General features: G+C 38.1%; 1 protein-coding gene across 2 annotated transcripts in view; it reads right to left on the reverse strand.

The window, feature by feature from the left end:
* Positions 1–25,878, reverse strand: part of LOC149023643 (ARM repeat superfamily protein) — a 121,965-nt gene that overhangs the window by 37,918 nt on the left and 58,169 nt on the right. For both annotated transcript variants that reach the window (XM_089144184.1, XM_089144185.1), the window contains exons 13-16: positions 21,102–21,241; positions 17,955–18,081; positions 10,781–10,930; positions 10,635–10,697 (exon numbers count right to left, since the gene is read on the reverse strand). In XM_089144184.1, the coding sequence (XP_089000310.1) occupies positions 10,635–10,697; positions 10,781–10,930; positions 17,955–18,081; positions 21,102–21,241 (480 nt within the window). The remainder of the gene's footprint in view (positions 1–10,634; positions 10,698–10,780; positions 10,931–17,954; positions 18,082–21,101; positions 21,242–25,878) is intronic.

Raw genomic sequence — 25,878 nt, forward strand, 5'->3', positions numbered from 1 at the left:
GGTTTGAAAACCAGACTCTTACGGTTTTGGTTTAGGTAGGAACAGTCTGTTGTAGTTATTTTGTAATTTCAGGTTTAACCATAATGGTTTTAGGTTTAATTGGAGGTTTTCCTACTTGGAGTTGGGACTCTTAGAGAAGTCAACCACGGATAGGTTTTGGAAGGGGAAGTAGATTAGGTGTAGGAGATGCTAATCCTATGTGGTTTTAGAGTGTGGTTGAGGGTTTATATTGAACTAGGGTTTAGGTCTAGAGGTTGAAGATGAATTGCATAATCTTAATGAAGAAGATGACGTGCAGAATTTTTAGAAGTGCTAGGGTTTTAGAATTTAGGTGAGTTAAGGGTAGGCGTAGGACAAGGGGTGACATGTCCAACTAGGAAGCAAAGGGGAGGTTAGGGGGAGGGGATTAGGGACCTAATAGAGGGGAAGAAGAGACAAAGAGAGTGATGTAAACCAAGGAGGAGGGGATGAATGAAATTTCAGAATTTCCCTGTTTTGGGCAAATCTAGGGTTTTGGCTTTGAGTTGGGTAACTTTGGTAGGTCATGGGATCATCCAAAAGGGAGAAATTTTGTTGATCTAAGATATCTAGGAAGGTGTGGGGATGTTTCAAATCTCTATGGGATGAGAAGTAAATAATTGTAGGGTTGAATAAAATTCCAGGGAAGAATTTGAGACCTTTCCAAAACTCTCTCCCTTCCTACCTTCTTTCTGTTCTATCTTTTTCTTTTGTTTCCTATGTTTGCTCCTTCGTCCTTTCATTCTTTTTTTTCTGCTTTTCTTCTTTCTTCCTTTTTTTATCTGAATTTTTTTTGTTTCCCATTTTTCTGCCAAAACAGAGCACCTGAGAGGGGGGGAGAGTGTTTTAGGGGCCACCAAAGCACTGGGGAAGAGGATCCGGAGCGATCTGGAGGGTGGGGAAAGAGGGGGTCTGCGGGGGCCTGGAGTGGGTGTTTCTGTTTTCCGCAGAAACAGGGGAAGGGAGGAAGGTGCTGCAATGGACTGGGGAAGGCTGGAAATAACTGAAGGAGCTGGTGGCTGAATTCTGCAGAATGTATGTGCTGTTTCTTGATATAAACGGGGCTTGAAGACTGAGATTGCAGGAGCTAATGAAGAACAACAGATATCTTTAGATTAGACAACCACAGGGTCCCCCTCAAAGGAACTTTGCCAAACCTCCTTGGCTTGTAAACTCTCAATTATCTTTATTTATTTAAAACTGAAAATTTCTGTGGGAGGCTTGAGAATTTATAGCCTTTACAAGACTTTAAAAAAAAATCAAACTATAATCCTTACTGACACCAACTTAAGTTCCTTACCCAACTAGGTAACTAAGCTCAGAAACTTCCTCATCCAACTGAACTAACTCTACTAAGATAAGAATTTAATTGAGACTCTTAAAATCAGATTAGAATCCCAACTGATAACCAACCAAATAAAGGGAACAAACCCTGAAAGGAAAAAATTACCCCTAGAGGAGTGTGCATGGGCCTGGAAGTACTAGGCCCCCTTGCGGCACTTGATGGGTCTCTTTTCATGTTCACATCAAAGAGAGGGCCGAGAGGGCTCAAGAGGGCACGTTGGATGTTGTAGGCTACGAAAGGGTAGAGGGAGGATTAAAGGGAGATCACAGGGTGTTGGGGAAGGGGATGGGGTGTCGTGGGGCTTGGGGAATGATGCTGCCAAAGTATGGCAGCAAAGAGGAGAGGGAGTTAGAGTTGCGTAGGGATGGGGAAGGGGTTGGGAGTGGCTCTGATTGAAGGGGAAAGGGTGGGCATGACCTGCAATGGAGAGGGGTTAGGGTTTGCTGTACATGGAACTTCCTGGAATTTCAGGAAGAAGACTACTAGACTGTTGTAACTAGTAAGGCAGTAGTATTAGTAGTTCTATTGATAAGGGTAGAATTGTCTAGCTAGGATATTTTTCATTATTTTCATTGTAATTGTCCCACATCAGTAATACTAATATCTGTTTTTTCTTTACAATTTAATAGAAATAAAGGCCTGCTATGCCACTCAAACATAAATCACGAATTCTCAAATTATTTAACAAGGTATGAGAGCCATTTGATCCTCAAATCTGAGAAACCCTCGAACCCAAATCATCTTCATCACAGGTCAGTGAGGTCACCACCACCAAATTTCTTCTTCTCATTGTAGGCCATTGCCACCATCCCTTAACCTAGTATCGCCGCTGCGCAAACCACCACCAATACACCATCTCTCCCTCCTAGCGATTGAACCCTAAAGGTATCGCAACCCTTCTGCGATCCATCTAAAACCATCACCTCGTACTGCAAGCAACCTTAACACCTTATGATAGCGTCTAGAGGAATCGCAACCCTTCTTCAATCCATCTAGGGCTTTCAGCCCCTACTACTGGTACCCCTAAGACCCAGCAATAGCCTCTAGGGCCAACGTTGATCCTTGTTAGGGCCTCTAAAGGTGTTGCTTCCCTGTTTTGACACCTCTACCATCATGGGCTCTCCTTTTCACCCCTTTTCCATCTTTCAAAACCTTTTATTTCTTAATCTATGTCTATTCTCCCTTGGTGGTGAGCACTTCTCTCCTGCCAAGGGATCTTTACTCCAACTAATGTTGTGATCTAATTTTTGGATCGGTTTTTTGTTCGATTCCGTGAGATGGCTGATTTGGTAACCTTCGCCTCTTCTAGTACATCTGGTATAGAGGAGCATGGTACAAATTTCGATCGAAACAGTCGAAATTTCGCATTTTTTAAAAGTCGAAACGAAACTCCTGAGGACAGAAGAAGAAGAAAAAAGTCCTCAATTTCGATCGAAACTATTGAAATTTCATCGAAACCTATCAAAACTTGTCGAAACCTAGTTCATGAGAAAGAAAAAAATTCCCAAATTTCGTGGGAAACGTGGGAAATTTCGTGGAAACTGAGACTTTTTCCTGTAAACTTTGTAGCTTTCCCAAATTTTCAATTTTTTTGTTTATTTCATTTTTCCCCAAATACCACGACAAATATCCCCTCCATCAGGACTTCCCTATTCAAATTGTGTATTCCCTCAAACTGGTTATCTTAAACATGTTGATGACCAGACTCATAAAGTTACAATTGTCGATTACCTTAACAACCATATGCATAAAATGTCATGGGATGTCTATGTTCGTTGGCTGGAGGAGAGGATGTTACAGGAATAGTACTACTCAGCTCACAGGATGGATCCACTCTTGGCACTCCCTTGGCATTAAGTTGTACTTTCCTTTTATTGTCAGCTATTTTGAAGTTAGAAATTGTATATTTAATGTTATGTGCTTAAGTAGTTATGTTTATAGTGTACTTTTTAGACAACTCTATATTGATGTTATGTACATTGAATGACATATCTACATTTATTTTTTTTAGCAAAATACTGCCAATGTGTTCTTTATACACTAATTAGCTTAAATGCAAAGTCTCACCTTAAAATACTCCTTAAAACCTATCAAAACTTCATGTCAAAACTTGCACGAAAAAGTCCTAAGTTTCCTCGAAATTTCCCAGTTTCCCACCTAAGTTTCCCATTTTCACCTAGTCGAAACTTAAGTTTCCCTCGAATTTTTTTCTATTTTTTTCTATCAAGAGGAGACACCTATTTCTTCTATTCTTCGATATTGTGATTTCTTCCCATTTCAAATGACCATTGTTAAACTTAATGGGACCAATTATCGCTATTGGTCTCAATCTGTTCTCTTACAGTTGGTTGTCATGGTCTTACGGGCCATCTTCTCCTGGAACGATACAAAACAAGTGGGAGACTGATGATTGCTTGGTTATGGGATTTCTTCTCAATTTCGTCATAACCAAGTATTGCAGCGAGTTATCTTATTCTTGATGGTGCCACAATCTAGAAAGTTGCCAAGGAGACTTATTCAAAGGGGTGAAATGATGCACAGTGCATTAATAAGATTCAGCAAAAGATCCATCAGCTACAAAAGAAGGAGCTCACTCTATCCCAGTATTATAAAACTCTTTGTGGATACTATCAGACTGTTGTTGATGTTGCTGATGTTGCTGGCTATTAAATGTGGGAAAACAAACTTTGCGTATATAATTTTCTGCGAGGCCTATATATTGAGTATGATCAAATACGATCTCAAATCCTTTCACAGGAACCTTCTCCATTGTTAAAGCAAGCATATGTTGTGGTTGATACTGAGGATAGCTGTAAGAAAGCGATGGTTCACAATCAGATGCTAGACAGATCTGCGTTGGTGCCTGGTATAAGTAATCAGAATCAGCCAAGTGACTCTTCTCACACACCAGTTAAACGTGAGCATAGTGGTCGAGAGCGTCATACCAACTACTAGTGTTCAAAATTGCATGGTTGTCCAGCTAATTCTCGTGGAGGAAGAAGGGATGCTAATCAGGGAGGAAACCAAGCATCTGCCCATCAAGCTAATTCTGACACTCTAGTCTAACAAGCTCTAGCACCTTTTTTAGTTGATGACAAGGTTTGATGTATCCTCTTATAAGCCAAATCCTAGTGCTAGTGTTTCTTTTGCCACAGTTCCCCATCAAATACACCGACTATAGGTATCTTCGTTTGACATTGTGTCAACTCGACTTATCACTCTTGGATAACTGACTCTGGGCCAACGACACATGACTAGCTCTTCATCTTTGTTTCATACATATTTTTTCATTCCCTAAACTCAAAGTTGTTCAAACTGCTGATGGATATCTTTCTCTCTCTCTGGAAAGGGATTTGTTATCTATTCACTTTCGCTAATGTTATCTTTTGTTTTGCATGTTCCTAAGTTTCATGCTAATATTACGTCCATTAGTAGCCTTACCAATTACATGAACCGCAAAATAACATTTTTCCCATCTCATTGTATGTCTTAGGACCTGGAAACAGGGCATACGATTGGTAGTGGTAGACAGCAAGGGGAATTCCATCTGCTAGACGGATCTCCATCAATTTTTTCTATGGCCTCTGGTTTAGCTCCTCTTGCTCTTTTACTCCGTTACAGTGGCATCGTCGCTCAAGCCACATTCTCCTTCCTACGTTATCTAAGTTATTTCCTGGTTTAGCTAAGCATTGTAATTTGAATGATTTTCATTGTCATGGTTGCATTTTAGCCCCATCTCATTGTATATTTAGGACCTGGAAATAGGGCATACGATTGGTAGTGGTAGACAACAAGGGGAACTCCATCTGCTAGAGGGATCTCCATCAGCTTTTTCTATGGCCTCTAGATAGCTCCACTTGCTTTTTTACTCCGTTACAGTGGCATCGTCGCGCAAGCCACATTCTCCTTCCTATGTTATCTAAATTATTTCCTGATTCAATTAAGTGTAGTAATTAGAATGATTTTCATTGTGATGGTTGCATTTTAGCTAAGCCAACTAGATATGCTTATCCAATTTCGGATGATCGTAGCACTATTCCTTTTTCTATTATTCACTATGATGTGTGGAGTCCATCTCATACTATTTCTAGTTCTAGACATAGGTGGTTTGTTAACTTTATTGATTGTTGAACTAGAAACACGTGGATCTAATTACTCCACCAAAAAAGTGATTTTTTTCATATTTCTAAAATTTTCATTGAATGGTTAGCAAACAGTTAGAGCCACAGTAAAAAGCCTACGCACAGATAATGGGATTGAGTATTTGGGTGGGGCATTTCCCTCTTACCTAGCTGATCATAGGATCATCCACCAGACAAGTTGCGTCGACACCCCACCTTAAAATGGGTTGCGGAACCCAAAAATAGACACTTTGAGGTAGCACGTTCTGATGTTTACTGTAAATATGCCTCCTCGATTTAAGGAGGATGTTGTCCTTACTACAGCTTATCTTATTAACCGAATGCCATCTCGAGTATTGCAACAACGCTATTCCCTTGAGGTTCTATTAAGGACAGCAGCCTTTAATGTACTACCTAAGGTCTTTGGATGTGTTGACTTTGATAGAAACAATCATCTCCATGATAAGTTCGATCCATGTGGGTTACGGTGTATTTTCCTTAGTTATCCTACTACCAAGAAAGGCCATAAGTATTATCACCCTACTTATAGTCGTATGTTTGTTTCCACGGATGTTGTGTTCAACAAGTTCCCTTTTTAGCTCCTACACCTCTTCGGGGGAGAGTACCAAGTGAAGAGGTTCCATTTCTTGTTCCTCCTTTAGATATTTCTCCTGAGATTCTTGCTGATGACCCTCCCTAGGGAGATGAACTCACCAGAGAGAAACAACTGGGGGATCAAAATAATGATATGTAGGGGGGAGCAAAAACCTCTGAAGCATGGTGGTGAAGGCGACAAGGCAATTGAGAGCAATGAAAGCCAAGGCAACACCAAGCCGCCTTTTCCCAAAAATGGAAACCTAGGCAAACGCTTTGACATCCATGCACGGAAGACTTACCCGAAGACAATGCATGAGAAAAGGTCTCTCTTCTACACCAAGCTAGCTAAAAGCACCAGCTCCTAATCCTAAGGTAAAAGTTCTTCATTAGTGAGCCATCTCTTGATCCTACTTTGAACTTACCAATTGAATTGAGAATCAGTCCCATACATACACCCAACACCCTATCTCCGATTTTGTTTCATATCCGTCCCAATCCCCAAAATTTCAAAGCCTTGTTTCTTATTTGTCCTCCACTTCAGCTCCTAACACATGGCATAAAGAATTGTCTCACTCAAACCATAAGGAAGTAATGGATGAGGAAATGAGAGCCCTATAAGAAGAAAAAAAAAAAAAAGGATGCAGGAACTGGTGTCTTTGACTTAAGGAAAGCAGACCATTGAGTGCAAATGGGGTATTTGTCATCAAGCACAAGGCAAACAAGACGGTGGAGAGATACATAGCAAGATTGGTAGCCAAGGGCTTCACTCAGACTTACGCAATAAATTTTTAGGAACATTTGCCCTAATTGCCAAGATGAATACAATTCAGGCTATTCTCTCATGTGCAATACATAAGGGGTGGAGCTTGCAACAGCTAGATGTGAAGAATGCCTTCCTCCATGGAGAAATTCAAAAGGAGGTACATATGGATGTACCACCTGGATATGCTACCCATGGTTGTCAAAGTGTTTGCCTAGGCCCATTTTTGGGTCAAGGCGACCTAGTGTGGCCTTGCTTGGTGTTGCCTTAGTTTTGGTTGCCCTCTATCGCCTCGCCTCCCCTTATTGCCTTGACAACCATGATGCTACTGATAAAACTTATGGGAAAGTGTGCAAGTTAAAAAAAGCATTGTATGGGCCGAAGGAACCTCCAAGGACTTGTTTGCAAGATTTCATAAAGACATGGTTTCCATTGGCTACAAATAGAGAAAATGTAGATCACACCATGTTCATCAAAAGAGAGAGTTCCTATAATAGTGTACATTTAATGTATGTGTATAACATTGTGATCACAGATTCACAGGTAATAGTGAAGAGGAAATTTCAGCCTTGAAGACCTTTCTAGAGACCAAATTCGAGATCACAGACATGAGGAAGCCTACGTACTTCCTAGAACTGCAATTCACATATTCGGTCAGTGGTGTTTCCCTCTCTCAAAGGAAGTCTACTCTGGATCTACTGAAAGAAACTGGAATGCTAGGGTGTAAGCCAGCTAAGACTCATATTGAGCCAATATGCATTTAAAGGCAAGAGAAGGAGAACCGGTTGATAAGACAAGCTATCAAAAGTTGGTAGGAAAATTGTTTTCTCATACTAGATCGGATATCACATTTGTTGTTAGTCTTGTTAGCCAGTATACGCATGATCCCTACTCCTCACACTTGGATGCAATATACAAGATCTTGAGATACTTGAAGGCTACTCCAGGAATAGGAGATTTAATTTCAGCTCATGGACACTTGAACGTTGACGAATACATAGATGCAGATTGGGCAAGGTGGCCTAATGATAGAAGATCTACTTCTGGTTATTGTATATATGTAGCAAGCAACTTGGTCACTTAGAGGAGCAAAAAGCAAGCAATGGTTGCAAGATCCAGCGTTGAAGTCGAATTCAAGGCAACGGCTGAAGGTATTTGTAAAGTGTTGTGATTAAAGGGGCTGCTTGAAGAGCTTGGACCAGATTCAAAGACACCTATACAGATATACTCAGATGGCAAATCTGCTATTGGCATAGCTCACAATCCAATACAGCATGACAGGACCAAGTATGTGGAGATCAACATGCAATTTATCAAATAGAAGATTGATGTTGGACTGATTCGTATTACTTTTGTTACCTCTGACAATCAAAGGGCTGATATTCTCACTAAAAATTTGAGTACCAAAGCCTTCAATAATATCATTGGCAAGTTGGGCATGATAAATATCAAGGCTCCAACTTGAGCGGAAGTGTCGTAAGGCAATAGTATTAGTAGTTTTATTGACAAGGGTAGAATTGTCTTGTTAGGATTTTTTTCATTATTTTCATTGTAATAGCCGCACATCTGGAATAGTTGTTTCTTTCTTTACAAGTTACTAATATAAATGAAGGCTTTCTATGTCACATAGACATAAGATAGGATTTCTCAAATCATTCAATATAGATAGAGTTGTTGATCATTGAAGAAGAAGCTTGATTTAAAATCCATGTGAACCCCTCAAATAGGAACCATAGTCCTCAAACTCAATATTCTTATTAAATAATCACACGTAAAGAATTACAAAGAAAAAATAGGCTAACTATAGCCTACTAAAAGACTTTAAACCTAAGTGGGACTCCTTTATAGATTAGGATCCATTACATTGAATCACAACTGACCAAATAAATAATAAAAGATCTAATGGACTCTAATTGACACACGATGAAATAAAATCCTAATTAACTAAAGACTTTAACTAACATATGCTGAATTCTATTTAACTAAAGACTCTCATTGACACATGCTAAAATTAAAACTTAATTAACTAAAGACACATGCTGAAATTAGTCCAAGGGGGGTTAGGGACAAAATTGCCCCCTACAGTTTGGCCAGCCTAGGGAGTTTCCCACTTAAATGTGGGTTTTGGACCAACTTAGGGTTTCAGCCGGTGTGGGGCAGGGCGGCGTGGGGAGGGGGGGTGTTCAACCCTGTTCACATCACAACAACTGCAGTGCCTTCTTTGTATTGTTAATGACCTGAATAAGTAATCATGAACTCTCGATCTTCATTCCTACTGGGTTCCTCAAGCGAACCCAGCACTCCATTGTTCGATTATTTATTTTACTTTCCCTATTCTTCTCAGTTTCACACTTTTTCATTTTTTCTCCCTCTCCCTACATTACATCCAACAGCACCTGCTTCTTTCTTGTCCATTGTCAGTGCATCTACCTGCTTGTTTCTCTTTGCTGTTATTCAGGGCTATCTGCAAATACCTTCTGCAAAGAAAGCCGCAAGACCAAATTAAAAAGCACTACCTGCAACCACTGCCTACTTCTTCACCAGCGTATGAAACTCGGCTACGGTTTCTCCCCTCTCCCCTAATTGGTTTAACACTTACCCTTCTTTCCCAGCCCTTTTGTTACACCTACCCCTTGAAGAAAGGGGGTGGATGTTTAATTCTATGATGCTTGCTGTTTGTCCGATCCCATGGAGTTTCCAGGAGAGTTACAGTAGCTAATTCAGAAGGATGCTGAAGCACATCTTCATTAGAGACTGTAGTTGGCTCGTTTCCCTATTTGGGACATTGGACAGGAGGAAATGCCTTGGTAGGAGTCTCCTGAACCCACCCCCTTTCCCTATATAGGGCTCTAGGAGAGGGTAATATTTTCCATTAAAACAACCGACTACAAACAAAAGTTCCCTCCCCCCCCCCCCTAAAAAAATTTTTTAATTAATTTAGCGTTGCTTTATACCTCCACTATAATTATGTTTTCCAAGTTTTCAGTCAAATTGGGTAGACTTCATGTATCCCATAAACTACCAACCCAACGTTTGAAGTCAAAGTACCGATTTCGATCTGAATTTGTAGAAAATCTCTCCAACTTTCCATTGTGTTTAGAAGGCCTAAAATAGGGTGGATATCATGTTTTAAGACCTTTTCCACCATACTCCCACTGAAACGCATCTGATGTGAACCCAATTCTAGGCTTAGGTTTTCTAGAATAATTTCCCTGAAATTAAGGGTTCCCCCAAAATCTTCTAGCAAATAATTCCAATAATTTTATGAGAATCAAAGGATAGATGGAAATTGGAAGGAAAGACTAGGAAACAAATTTGGGAAGAAAGATAAAATTAGGGTTTTCCCTATCAGATGTAAAAAAAATAATGGGGGATGGATATTGGATAATGGAGATGGGAATCTAAATAGGATGGGATCATTTGGAAAGGACTCTTACTCAACTGAATTTCCGGAATTAATTCCACCAACTATATAATGCCCAAAATACCCTCCCTAAGGGTTCCGCTAGCTAGTTTGGAGGGACCTTCGGGTCCACTCTAAAATTCAGTCAGGAAGGTCAATCTGTGTTTACATCACCATCACTAAGTCAAGACAGGAAAAAATAAACCGACTCACCCAGCAGAATTTTGTTTTATGTCCCAGAGAAACGGAGTGCTAAAACCATGAGAAACTGTAAAACGTATCTGAGTTAACAATGATGCATACCAAATATACTTTACTAGTACGAAATACACATAAACCCGATTTACCCAATTAACACTAGTGCAACAATTTTTTCCATTCTGCACTTACCTTAAGTCTGCAAGAGATGCTGCAACCAGAATCCTCATCTAATGAACGCATGCAATGTAATGACTACATACAAAAATAACAGGTTTTTATACGTTAATAATGTAGAGAGGAAAATACAAAAGAAACGTAAGGTTATCAAAACTCACATTGGAATCAAGAAATATTTTCTCCACTATATATTTTGTAATCTTTTGATCAATGGCCGCAGCTGCTGATATAGAATATTGTGTGATACAGCCCAGAGATTGCAGGACAGTTGCAACATTTTTCCCAGAATAGAGAAAATCTACAAGTTTCTGTCCATGGAAACGGAAACGAGATAAGATGTGCTTCAACAGAGAGTCATAACAAAAATCTTTGTATGACAATGATACAAAAGAAGTTCAGACGAAGAACAGAAAATGCACACAGAAGAACACTACATAACAACAGAATTTCACACAGAATTAAAATTTCCACTTTGTTTTTCAATCTTTTAGGGGATTAAGAAGGAAACCATCAAGTGCTTAATTGTGAAGGTGAAGAGTTGATAACTAAAGTACCTTAAAGAACTCATGAACTAAACAAATTGCAAATGTAAATAAATAGGATTATGGAAGTCTGTATACATAAATACCATATCTAAAATTGCAGTACAAAATCAGAATTATATTTTCCTGTACTGACAAGTTACATAGCAAGAGTGCAAGACTTTAAGCTCCAAAGGGTAAAGGTAAGTTTCAGCAGCACAGATCACATCAAAAGATACTCCACATTGGGAAGGTGCAAGAAGGCACCAACCGTACACACCAATTGCGCAGCATGAATAATGAATAAATAGGCAATGCAAAATAAAAATCTCAAACAGAGCTCCAGTAACAGATCTATCAACGAACTACAACCTTGCCACTAGTTGATGTCACCTTGATTTTGGGCCCCCTTTACTGTATTCATCGCATTGTTAACTATGGTTCTACCCACAGTTGTCAAGGCAACAAGGCAAGGCGAGGTGATAGAAGACAACGAAAACCAAAGTGACACCAAGCAAGGCGTCGCCTAGGCAACAAGGGGACCCCAGGTCGCCTTGACCTAAAAAAGGGCTAGGTTGCCTTGACAACAATGGTTCTACCACAGTTCTAATGGAAAAATCAACCTCATAGCGGGGAAACCAGTGGGACACCAATTGCAGCCAGGATCAACACAATTAGGATGAACAAATCAACTTAGATTGCTTTCAAATTAAAGTATGTCTAATCTAGAGTGCTGATCTATGAATTTGTAGTGTCAAAAATAATTTTTGGTTCTTCCTAGTATTTTTTTTATTTTTCTGTTATTAAAAATTATTTTGTAAATTATATATATTACCAAGAATATAAATGTATACTAGTATAGTATATGTATGAGCTTCAAATTAATGTATGGGAGACACAATATTGTTGTGCTGGTGTTGAATCAAATTTTTAACTATTCATTATCTATTTTTACTATGTTTAATATATATTTAAATCTTTTTATTTTAAAAATTAAAAAAACTAAAAACTAATTAATTTCCGTTTTAAATTTAAAAATAGGAGACTATTAGTGGAAGCAAGTATGCAATTTTTGGAGCATGTTGTGGAGCTTTTTAAGATAATTACTATGTATTCTATATATTTATAAATTATTTAGATATTAAAAAATACTTATTTATTTTTGTTTTATATTTAAAAATAGAACACTATTACTAGAAGCATGTACATAATTTTTTTAGCATATTGTGGAGCTTTTCAAGATACTTAGTGTGTATTTCTTGTATTAAACACCATCTTTCAAAGATGTCAGACATAGCTTGGCAACACAGGAGGCCACTGACAACTGATAGGAAGAAGAGTGAGTGTAATTACTGCAAGAAACAAATAGAAGGAGGTGGGCCACTAGACTGCAGGTGCATCTAGCTAGGGGAAACAAGGATGTAGTAAGATGCCAAAAGGTGCCGTCAGAGGTTAAGAAGGCAATGGCCTCATACTTGGCTGGGGGAAAGTAAAAGATGAAAGAAGAGAGGACATAGAGGGAGGAGTTCAAGGATGCATGCCTAGATGACCTTCCAGCACTAGAAGAGCAAGATTTTGATTTAAAGGAGCCAAGAGAGTATGGATGTGACCCTAACCCAAAGTCCGAACAGATCAGGAGGGCGATGATGATCAATAGGGAACAGGCGAGGGTTAATGACATGAGGAGGCAACAGAGAGCTATGGCTTGTGGGTCCTCTAAAGAGCTAGCAGGTATGGGAGGCACAAGCAACTCCGAAGTCCCTATGAGGAGGAGTCGGAGTATGAGGCAGAAGGCTCCTATCCCACGGGCCCCAACAAGGGGTCGAGTTTCCTCAGCAGATACTACAGATCCGGATCTAGAGATTCTTCACAATGATCCGGCCCTATTCAGGAGGCCTGATCAAAAGCAAAGAAAGTTGAAGCACTTATGGGGGAGGGTGAAGGAGAAAATGGGAATGGCTTTCTCTAAATGGGCATATTACCATAGTATTCCAGCACATACAGCCCAAAGGCCCTACTATAGGTATATGATTGAGAAGATAGGTAGGGTTAGGAGTGGTGTACAGGGACCCACTCCATATGAAATATATAATGTCTATTTGTCTACGCATAAGGAGGAGTTAAATGAGTATATTAATGGATTTAAGCCCATGTGGACTTATTATGGAGTGACTGTGATGGTTGATGGTTGAACTAGTCCCACTAGAAAGTCTATCATCAATTTCATGTTGAATTGTGATGGGAGGACAGTGTACCACAAGTCAGTAGATGCATCCAGTGAGAAGAAGGATGCAAAATACATTTATAAATTATTAAAGCAAGTGGTGAAGGAAGTTGGAGTGGAGAATGTGATCCAAATTATGATTGATAATGGCTTCAACTACAAAAAACTTTGTATTGAAGCCTTGGACAAATATAAGCACTTTTGGACTCCATGTGCTGCTCACTGCATTAACTTAATGCTAAAGGACATCAGAAAGGTCAAGCTTGTGAAGAAGACCATGAAGCAAGCCCGACAAGTTAGCACCTTCATCTATAAACCACACATGCATTAAAGGTAATGAGGGACAAGTGTCAAATTGACTTAGATTTGCTACCAATTGGATAGCACTGAGAGCTTTAAAAGTAGAAAGATTGACCTTAGGAGCATGTTTGCATCATAGCAATGGTTTAACTAGGAGGGTTCTTCGTCCGTAGGAAGAAGGAGAGCACAGTAGACCATACTCAATGAGAGTTTCTAAAATAATATGAGTATAGTGGTGAAGATGCTTGAGCCTGTGATGCATGTGTTAAGGATGGTAGATCAACAGAGAAAACCTACTCTACCACACATATGGGCTGCAGTAGATAGAATGAAACAGCAAATTGCCCAGGTCTACCCACACGGCAACAAGAAAATTCTCGGCATCATCCAAGTTAGAAGGGAGTCTATATTGCAGCAAACACTCCATAAGGCTGGTGAGTTGTTAAGTTTAGGAATCAATTTAATTTTCATTATGTTATCACCCCATTAAATATTAACTATTCCCTCTAATTTTTGTTTTTTCTTTCATAGCATACTATTTGAATCCCAAGTACCATTACAAAGAAAATCTTGGGATGAAGCAAGATTTGATGAATGCCGTCCAAACTATAGTGGAGAGGTTGGAACCGGATTCATCTAAACAAGCAATCATCCTTATAGAGGTGAGATAGTGATTTGATATTGACAATTCATAGTATTATACATAGTTGTCACAGCGATGAGGCGGTTTAGGCTAATTGAGGCGATGAGGCGCCCTCTGAGGCGCTTTTGAGGCGTTTTAAGTGAAATTTTTAGTATACATCTCATTCACTCTAAATCTATCATATCTTATATAACAAAAAAACTAATATCAGACTACCTCAAGTCATCCAACATACTACAAACCACACATAATAGGTCCTAAATAAAAAGTCGCGAGAAGAAAGGAAGAGAAGAAGTTGTTTGTCACTGGCCACTACTTGCCGGAGTGTTGTCGCGGGAATGGAAGAGAAGAAGAGAGGAAGAGATTAGGGATTAGAGTGAGAGTGAGAGTGTGAGACTTGAGTAAAGAACTTATTCTCTTTCGATTTTGTTTGTTTTTATTTTTATTTTAACATTTGATCATATGTAGTGTCATTATACATATGCATATAGGTTCAAACAATAGATACTTTACAATCAAAATCTAATAAGTATTTCAATATATGCCTTCGATTTGGCATCTTTCTCGTGATTTTAAAATATAAAAAAAAGCGAACGCCTTATTGCCTAAAAATAAGGCGACGCCAATTTGAGGCGCTCCAAAGGAGCCCAAACGCCGAGGCGACGCCTTGACAACTATGGTTTATACTAAGTTATTAAGTATTAACCTAGTTATTGTTCATATGGGTCTTACTGTTCGGCTGATGCGGACAGCTTGTATAAGATCGATGAGCATAAATGATTCCAGAGACTCCACCTTCAGAGGATCTGGATGGCATAGGCCTGCAGAGTCCTAATACAATACTGCTGTGAAGAGTATTGGTTCTAGGTCGACTTATAGAGCTTATGGTTATGGACCTTATGGTGTCCCTCCTGGCTATTAGGCTCAGGGTTAGCCACCACTGAAGCCTTATAGTCATGCAGTTTATGGCGTCCCTCCCATTGTCACATATTGGAGTCAACCACTGGAACCTTATTGTCAGTATGGAGCTTATGGTGTCCCTGCCCCTGCCAATGACCAGGGTGTTCCTTCATTTGTTGAGCACATCTTCCACTTTATACCACAGCCACCATCAGCCTTTCCATATGCAGTTAAGCCAGTTCCTTATCTGGAGATTCACAACTTCCCACCATTAGGACATCTTAGGCATACAGATGAAGCCACATACAGAGCTACAGTTGCCGACTACGTCTACAACTATATGGGGCAAACATCATAGGACTTGTATTGTCATTAGTATAGGGTGCAGAGGGAAGAGGGAGACATGGAATAGAGTAGACTTGTAATTTGTAATATTCTCGTTCTTCTCATATATACTACATACTTGAATGTTACCATTTCAATGGGTTATTTGGTAAACTAGTAGTTCCATAGTATTTATTATGCTTGAAATAGGTAATATGCAAAAATCCAAATCATTTTGAGTCCATATGAGGCCTGAAACTGAAGTTCGAAACTTCAGTAAAAAAATCACAAGCTTCGACCGAAATTTCTTCCTTGATTTTATGGGATTTCATTCCCCTTTTTATCTTCTACTCTTGAACACACTATTCTATAAATATATGCATGGAAGAAAATGCAACCGAAATTGTCGAAATTTCAGTCAAAATGTCTAGATTTTTCAAAAATGAAACGAAATTCCAATTATTTCATAAAAGTGTCAAATTTTGACCGAAATTTAAGAGATTTCGACCAAAATTTCGGAGATTTCAACCATTTTGGAGGTTTCAACCATTTCAACATTCCAAATTGTTTTTCCTAGTTTTTGTTAATTTTTATCCTCTTTTCACCTAATTTCCACGACTCATTTGCCTTCAAACACCTCTTTTGCTCATTTTACGTCGAAACACTTCCTAAGCCACAACAGCTACAAAAAAAACTCCGGCATAAATAGAATGTGAAGCATGAGCCATACCCAACAGTTCCAAACTTCCCCTCTTTTATTTTTGTTTTGTTCATGCCTTAAATGATCTTGTATTGCCTTGAAATTAATATATGTTTAGCCTAGAACTATGATCTATGATTGTGTTTTGTTAAACTTATCTTTTTATTATTTTTATTATTTGCTACCATTTTTTTCATTTTCTGATTTTAATAATTATTTTTTAAAATTATATATTTTTATTTTATGTATATATGATATATAGCCTTCAACTTAATATATGTGAGACACCATCACTTGATCTAGTCGGTCATTTTATTTTGTTCACTTGTTGTATATGTAATCATTCTACCAAACAATTTATGTATGCTTATGATTCTATGTTTTATGCAATACAGTTTGCACTTGTCGGCATCAATCATTTGTTAGTATACTTGAATGATAAATTTTCAATGGTTTTTTTTCTTTTTTGCAAAATACTAGTTCCATTGTATTTATTATGCTTGAAATAAATAATATGCAAGAATCCAAATCATTTTGAGTTCATATGAAGCTCGAAATTGAAGTTCCAATTTTCAGAAGAAAAAAAATGTCCAGTTTCGACCGAAATTTCGGCCTTTTGCAAGGTCGAAATTCCTGTTTCGGTTGAATTTTCTTCCTTGAATATATGTTTTCAATATTGAGTCTCCACAGATTGCTCTGCTGCAACAATCTTTTATTCTCTCTTTTACTTTTATTTCTCACTCTTCTTCAAATTAATGAAAAGAAAAGGGTAGGGGGATAGGTTATCAGCCCTCACAGCAATGGCTATCTCATGTTGAACATATATTTTACTCCACAACTGAGGCTACTAGACCACAAATTTAATTTTTCCAGGTCTAATCTTCATTGCAATGAAAAGGACCTATTTGTAGCTAGTGGAAGCTTTACAAAATAGGAACTACCAAATAAAAGCTTTCTATTAACATCAAAACAGAAACTTCTAAAACAGCAAAAATTTGAAATTAGAAGCCTGAAATAAAGTACACTTTCTAAAATAGAAAAGAGAAACTAAACTATGGCCGCATTAGGATAAAAATCTTTCTAAGATCTTCTAAAGAGCATTCCGGAATACAGCATATATTAACTGTGACATTGTTCATGTGAATACAGGCATAACAGTGTCTTGTTCATGTTTGTATGTGGAGCGGGGTTGTTAATGTGATGCTCTTCAAACCAATAAAAAAATTTGGCACATCATCAGTCCAGTCTGTGTCTCACAGCTGTTACATCCCAACCTTTCTGGGCTGGCTTTGTGGCTTGCTCTCACTAGTACATATGGCCTTGTGATCTACATGAAATTCCTCTTTCTTGGTGGTTTGATATTGGTACAGCAAATAAATCACTAGTTTCTAAGATTCATTCAAGACGGAACCAAGGAGGAAAGAACAGTTAACACTAAGCATGAAAATATTATATAAAAAAAGAAATGATAATGAGAGCAGTTGCACCTCTTCACAATACTACCTAAATGATGTACTTTCCTAAACCTAACCAAATATGTATAAAAAATAAAACTACATCAACTCCTTTATGACCTGGACAGCAGAATGTGAAACATCCAGCATATCAATAAAACCACAATTTCATAAGTTGGAACAGATCAAACTTGCCACCAAGTTGAAAAGATTTGTATCAGAAATTTGAATAATTCCACTTCTATAGTAGTTGAATTAAGAGATACCTTGCATAATTCCGAGAAAATACAATGATCAGAAGCACCAGTTAATGCAGCAATTGCAGAGACAGCAACTTTTGACTGTGCACGATCTCCTTCCAAGCATGCCCTCTCGAGCACAGGATAAATATCACTACAAGATTAAAATGCCATTAATTGCATTAACGCTTTGATGCAAGCAACAAAATGAAGAAAAAAAGGTCAAATGCTCAAATCACAACTATATCAAATATATATATACACACACAATCTAACATCCAATAAATTTAGTTAATCAACTTAATCTGCTTCAAAATTTCATATACATTTATCACCAATAGTAACAAGAAAAGCACAGGAAAGAAGAATATAGGTTTCATAAAATAAGCCAACAACACAATGAAGATTTTTTTTTATTATCATTATTTTGAATATGAGATTATCTTAATATCCATGGGGATTTTTTTTTCTTTTGGGTACTATTTGTACTGGGCTAAACTATAAAGCCCACAAGTGGTTGTCAAGGGAGTTAAGAAAATAGATATTTAAATAGTATAGGGTCCATTATGTAATGTATTTGCTTTAGTTTGCTCAATAACGAGTCTTATCTGGTTTATCGTGAGGCGGACCAAGTTAGTGGGAAGTGTGCCTCAATCTTGCATCCTCTCTTGCAGCTTTCAGCATTCTCTTGCTATCCATTAATATAGTCTTGACTAATCTCATTTTCTTGCCTCAGTCATGTCATACCTATCAAAGTAATTATCAATAGCATTCAACCAGCTTCAACTTTTATGTGTAGCTGTCAAGGACCTAAGTGTTTCAATGCATTCAAGCTCCCACTTAAGTGATATAAATCACATTCAAATATTATTTCTCTAACATATTAGTTATATTTATTAGTAATAGTCTAAGAGGTAATAAATTGCAATAAAATGACTGACAAAACAGATTTTTAAATATAACCGGAAAAAAGTCTGTTAATGACTTAAATCAGAGATTTACAATTCACAACATGATGTCATAAAACAGAATTGTAAATATAAAAGGAAAAACAAGGCAATCAACGACTTGTACCAAAATATCAAAATTTTGTTTGTAGAGTCAATTCAATCCATTTTACTCAAATACTCCACTAGGTTTAAGTCTTTAACAAATAAAAGATTTGATCCGACGTTTCACAAGGTACAAATAACACTTTTTTGCTAAGTAATACCTAGGTAATGCTTTGACAACTACGCTTCAGTGAACCATCAATGCTTCTAGGAGGAATATCAGTGGCTCAGTGCTTATGATTAAAATAGGACCTCACGTGATTTTCATATGACATGGTATTGTCAATGGTGTGGGAGCTCCCTGCGGCATTCTGCCAAGAAACTTACAGGTATTTTGAGAAGCAGTTGGTGGTGGAATATGTTCAACTCTACTCTAGATCACACACTTATGAATTTGACAAGTTGCATCATTTAACAAATTACATATCCAAATTTGTTTCTTTTAACTTGATGATTTACATTTCATTTTTCTTGGTTGCTTCCTAGTACCTACACAATGGAGGATGATATTGCATGGCAACACGCGGTCCCGAGGGATGCCAAATTATAGATGACAATGTACTGTGCTAAAGTCCAGGTTGGAGGTAAAACCAGGTTGAAGCAACAGTTAGCTGGGATTGTTGAGAATAAACTCAAATGCCACCACATCCCTGCTGACCTGCAAAAAGCTATTTCACAACACTTACTTGAGTTGGCTAGAGCATAAAAAAGAAGAAGAGCTATAAGACGTAGTGGAGCTAGCGGAGGTGGAGGTGGAGCCAATGTTGGTGTTGGTGGAGTAAGAGCTGGGGGAGCTACTTAGAGACTAATGGCATATAGATTGCCGCTTAATGCTTAGAGACTCATACGGTCATACCTCGTGTCGTAACCTTGCTCATCATGTGAACACTGATGATGAACATGTGTACCGTATAATGTTTTATGCTTAATTGAAGTTTGAACATTCATTTATTCATAGTATATAATGTGTACAATAGTGTGGAGCTTCACTTCATCGTAACGGTTTCAAATTTAGGGTCGAATTGGAACTCATGTTTATAGTTGTTTTCTCATAAATCTAAGGCAATCATGAAAGCCTAAAATAGGCTAGACAAGTCAGAACCCCAAAAGACCACTTAAACCCATCGAGTTGGGCCATCAAGTTAGGAGGAAAAAATTCTGCCAACTAGCAGAGATCTTAGTTTTTTGGCCCAACAAGATGTCCATCAAAACCGAGATCTTGAACCATGAGATCAACAAGAAGGAATGTGTTCTTCACATCCAACTGATTCAAAAGCCAATATTTACTGGCTGCTAAAGATAAGAGAATTCTTACTACATTTAGCAAGAGGAACTAAAAAAACTAAGAGTAGACGTAAAATAAGCTTAAGAGAAGTGATGAGAAAAGACATGTGTAACATGGGACTTGAACCCAATATGACCTCAAATAGAGCTGATTGGAAGGCAAGGACCCCTTGTAGTTTGAATAAGGCCAAGTCATTGTTCTCATTGTCTAGCCACAATAGCAACTATCTACCCATAATCAATCCCATACACTTGAAAGTGTGAGAGTGATTGATGAAGTTTATTAAACTAGGGATCAGCAATCTAAGTCCCATAGTGAGCTATGGAGATATTCCCTCATTAAACACATCACATTTGTTGCTTGTTGCCCAAACAGGCTAATCCACCAGTGCCCGTTCAATAGTAGCACAAGGAAACAACCGGTATGATAGTGGGATTTTGAAAATCAACAGGTTCTTCAACCATGTTTTCCAGTAGTAGTATTAGATCAAGAATTGGATTTTTTTTTATAGTAAAAAACCTTCAATAAAAGTTAGGAATTACAGTTACAACATTCATACATATTGCAGTTTATGTCTGCCATAGTAGCTAGCCAAGTAAAAGTTTTTTGGAGGGTTGGGGATTTAAACATGACAATATAGGTTTGAATACAATCTTTTAGATCAAGAATTGGAGATATTGAACTAGATATGGTAGATGTAGAATAGGGGCTGACTCCAGTTTACATTGTACCATTGCTGGTGAATTCTAGTGCCAAGATTATTTCTTCTATCCAACTTGTTTCAGAAAGGGGAGGGGTTGTCACAGTTAAAAAAAGAAAGCATGTTGCATAAGTTACCTGAGTCTGAAAGAAACATGAGGGCCAGCCTTTGCTAAGATTTGAAGCAGCTTTTCATGGAAAGGGCCTCTGTCTTCCAATAAATTCTGGAATAGCTCTTCTGATCCTCTCAGTAGGGATGGAAAAGCATTTACAATAGTCTAATTCAGGTAACAAGGATGAAGTAAGTGCAAAGATGACCTCATTCATCATTAGCCTATCTAATATGAATACCTACTACCAACATTTAGCCTGCAGTTTCCACATTTCCTCCAGATAATAACAAATTGTCATACAAATTTTAACAAAAACACCGGAACTAATAGAGCTATATTCGAAACAAACAAAAAGAAATAAAATAATGCAACAGACAGAAGCATCTGTATACTTCAGTAAGCTTTAAACACTGAAACACACATGCACAACAAGACAAACTCAGGCCTTCTCCCAACTTAATGGGGCGGCTACATGGGTCCAAGCATAACAAACTAGGCAAAGGCAGAGGTGAAAACATACAAAAGGGAAAAGTCAAAAGACATGGAAAATTAAAAGAAAAATGAAATGAGGAATGCAAAATAAAAGAATGTGGAATAGCAAACTGAACATGGTAAATTTAAATTAAAAAAATTAAATTAAAAAAAATAAAAAATAAAAAAAAAGAAGAGCAAGAGGAAAGTAAGTGGGAAGGGGCACAGCCCAGCACATGAAAAGAATATCAAATGTATGGGATCAGCCACATGGATCCCTGCCTGCTAATAAGCTCTATCCAGGGCCACAATCGTCCCAAGAGCTAGACTATGCACGTACGTGGATAAACTGCAAAAGAATATTTATCATCTTAAAGATTATAATACTGTAAATCACCACCATTATATTAGTAAAATGGCCCACATCTGTTTCCTTATGTTCCCCTTTCAAATCCAGGGAGCACAGTCAGTTATTATCGTTCAACAGGATATAGCTTAACCATTTTTTTCTAATGATTCAGAACTTAAGGAAACGTGAAAATCCTGATGTGAAATACAGTGGCCAAGACGCGCAATACATGCTTTAGTAACGAAAAACAAGGACAAATAAGATCCAATTCTCGAAGCAGTTAACCCTTTCAAGTCTTTCATAATTATACCCCAAAATTACTTCTTCAAAATCCTTGGGACTAGTTTAAAGGTAAATTGAGCACTTAATAAGCAAGAAATATCATGGTGGTCATATTCGATACTCAAGGTCCTAATTCTCCATTATAAGGCTGTTTCAGCCCTTGCTGAAATGGAGACAACACAGATCTTATTTTGGAATTTAAACACCAAGATTTTCAACCGGCCATGCCAGAAACCAAGACATCTCAGAGATTACAGTCATTTTAAACTGAGAGCCATGCCATGATTTCAACTGGACCTATGTCACAGTAACATATACAACCAAGCAGCCAAGAAAGATGTTGTATAAAGGAGTAGCAAGCCAATATTGTAAGCTATCTCCAGTTCTAACTTTTCACTTAGAGCCCCTATTTAGAAGTATAAGATGGTGCTCCATTCTTGCCTCAGTGATGGGTGAAAAAGATGAACCTACACCATCGGTGAAAATGTGAATAAAATGACCAAGATTTCAAGGGAAAAAATGCCTTTGACATATGATACCCATGCTTTGCCTTAGGGTTGTTATCCTGACCATGTTCTTGCAATATTTTCTGGCACCATCAACAATCTTCACGACCCTTTCATTAAGGACTTGAATGCCCTCCTCATCTTCCACTGTTTCAGTCCAGTAGTCACTTCTAAGCCCTTCTGACATTACTTTAGTTGGCATGAGCACCAACCCTTCATCCTCCTCTATTTCACTAGGATCCTGCGAGTCGTTCAAGTATTCTTCTTTGTCAGAGGAAGTCTTGATGTAACCAGGGTGGGACACCTTATAATTGGGCACAAAAACCAAATCCAAAAGGCCCCATCCAAAGCTGGCTGAATACCCCAGGAGTATTTTGGTCATTCTCTCATCCCTTTTAGGGCTCAAGAGGGGTCTTGTTGGAATCCCCTGATCCAATGGTCATGGATCCATCTTTATTTTTCTGCTTGGGTTTCTTTTTCTGAAGTTAATAAACGATCAATCATGGATCTATGTCTGAGTAGCAATCACAGTTAAGAGTTCCATTTTAAAGTAGGACTCCCACTGGTAGTTAGGTATTTTATTCAAATTGTATTTTTTTGGAACTCGTATCTTAAGGAGTCCTTTTCTAGTTTTTATTTAGAGATGGAATTGAAAAGGGAATCCTATCCTAAATAGGATCCCCTAGTTGAGTCCATGGAAAAAAATTCGATCGAAATTGTCAAAATTTCGACCGAAATGCCTGCAAAATTCCAAATCGAAACGAAATACAGGTATAGGCTTTAAAATATCCAAACCAACCCAGTTTTCAACATTTCGACGCTATTTCGACCTATCGAGCCATTTCGACCTCCTTTTGAATTTTTTGCTGATTTCTCTTGTTTTCATCCCCTTCTACACCTAATTTCTAGTATTCCATTTCCATCAAACACTTGATTTGCTCCTCTATTTGTGCATTTTCTCAAATCTTGCAAGGTGAGTAACGAACTTCCTCATTTTTTTATTTTTGTTTCATTTGTGCCTTAAATCATGTTAGATGCTTCCAAATTTATATATATTTACTTTAGAGTGTTGATCTATGAATTTGTAGTGTCAAAATTATTTTTTGATTCTTCCTACTATTTTTTTATTTTTCTGTTATTAAAAATTATTTACTAAATTATGTATATTGCTAAGAATGTATATGTATAGTACATGTATAAGCTTCAAATGAATGTATGTGAGAGTTGAGACACCATATTGCTGTGATGGTGTTGAATTAATTTTTTTTTCTGTTAATTATGTAATTTTACTGTATTTAATATATATTTAAATAATTAAAAAAACTAATTAATTTCTGTTTTAAATTTTAAAATAGCGGAGTATTAGTGGAAGCATGTATGCAATTTTTAGAGCATGTTGTGGATATTTTTAAGATAGTTTGTGTGTATTTTATATATTTTAAAATTATTTATATATTAAAAAATACTTATATAGTTATACATATATTTTTTTTATATTTAAAAATAAGAGGTTATTATTAGAAGCATGTATGTCATTTTTGGAGCATATTGTGGAGCTTTTAAAGATACTTAGTGTGTGTTTCTTGTATCAAGCACTCTATTTTAAAGATGTCAGACATAGCTTGGGAACATAGGAGGCCACTGACAGCTGATAGGAGGAAGAGCAAGTGTAATTACTGCAAGAAACAAATAGGAGAAGGTGGGGCCACTAGATTGAAGGTGCATCTAGCTGGTGGCAACAGGGATGTAACTGGGTGTCCAAAGGTGCCTGTAGAGATCAAGAGGGCAATGGCCTCATATATTAGTGGTGGAAAGCAAAAGAGGAAAGAGAAGAGAACACAGAGGGATGAGTTCGACAATGCCTGCTTAGATGACCTTCCAGATCCTGAGGGTTATGGTAGGGATGAGCTAGGAGACAGTGACCCCGATCCGCAGGCCGATCAGGCGAGGAGGGCGATGATGATGAGTAGGGAGCAACAGAGGATTGATGACATCAGGAGGGAACAGAGGGGTCTGGGTTGTGGGTCCTCTAGAGAGCCAGTAGGTATGGGAGGCACAGGTGGCTCCCAAGTCCCTATGAGGAGGTCTCAGAGTGTGAGGCAGAAGGCTCCTATCCCACGGGCCCCTACAAGGGATCGAGCTTCCTCAGCACATCCTACAGATCCGGATCTTGAGATTCTTCGCAATGATCCGGCCCTATTTGCGAGGCCTGAGCATAAACAGATAAAGTTGAAGCACTTATGGGGGAGTGTGAAGAAGAAAGTGGGGATGGCTTTCTCCAAATGGGCGCATTACCATAGTGTTCTAGCACATACAGCCCAGGGGCCCTACTACAGAGATATGATTGAGCAGATAGGCAAGGCTGGGAGTGGTGTACAGGGCCCCACTCCATATGAGATATATAATGTGTATTTGCCTAAGCATAAAGAGGACATAAATGAGTACATTAAGGGATCAAAGCCCATGTGGAATCCTTATAGAGTGACTCTGATGGCTGATGGTTGGACTGGTCCCACTAGACAGTCCATCATCAATTTCATGTTGAATTGTGATGGGAGGACAGTGTTCCTCAACTTAGTAGATGCATCCGGTGAGAAGAAGGATGCAAAATACATTTACAAATTATTGAAGCAAATGGTGAAGGAGGTTGGAGTGGAAAATGTGGTTCAAATTGTGACTGATAATGGCTCCAACTACAAGAAAGCTGGGTTGAAGATGCAGGAAAACTCAAGGTATCTAAACATATAGTATTAATTTTCATTTGTAAATACATATATTTACATTACACATATACATGTACACTTTATAACTTTGTATTGATGGCTTGATGCCTTGATGGATGGACAGATATAGACTCTTTTGGACTCCTTGTGCTACTCACTGCATTGACTTAATGTTGAAGGACATTGGAAAGGTCAAGCTTGTGAAGAATACCGTGGAGCAAGCTTGACATGTTAGCACCTTCATATACAACCACACCTATGCATTAAGGATGATGAGGGACAAGTGTCAAGGTGAGTTAGTGAGGCCAAGCATAACCAGATTTGCTACTAATTGGATAGCACTGCAGAGCTTTGAGAGTAGAAAGACTGGCCTTAGGAGTATGTTTGCATCAGAGGAGTGGTTTAACTGGGAGGGTTCTTCATCAGTGGGAGGAAGGAGAGCACAGTTGACCATCCTCGATGAGACTTTCT

Source organism: Hakea prostrata, chromosome 2 (assembly GCF_041222555.1).
Source record: "Hakea prostrata isolate BN-2017 chromosome 2, UWA_Hpros_2, whole genome shotgun sequence".
Lineage (NCBI taxonomy): Eukaryota > Viridiplantae > Streptophyta > Magnoliopsida > Proteales > Proteaceae > Hakea > Hakea prostrata.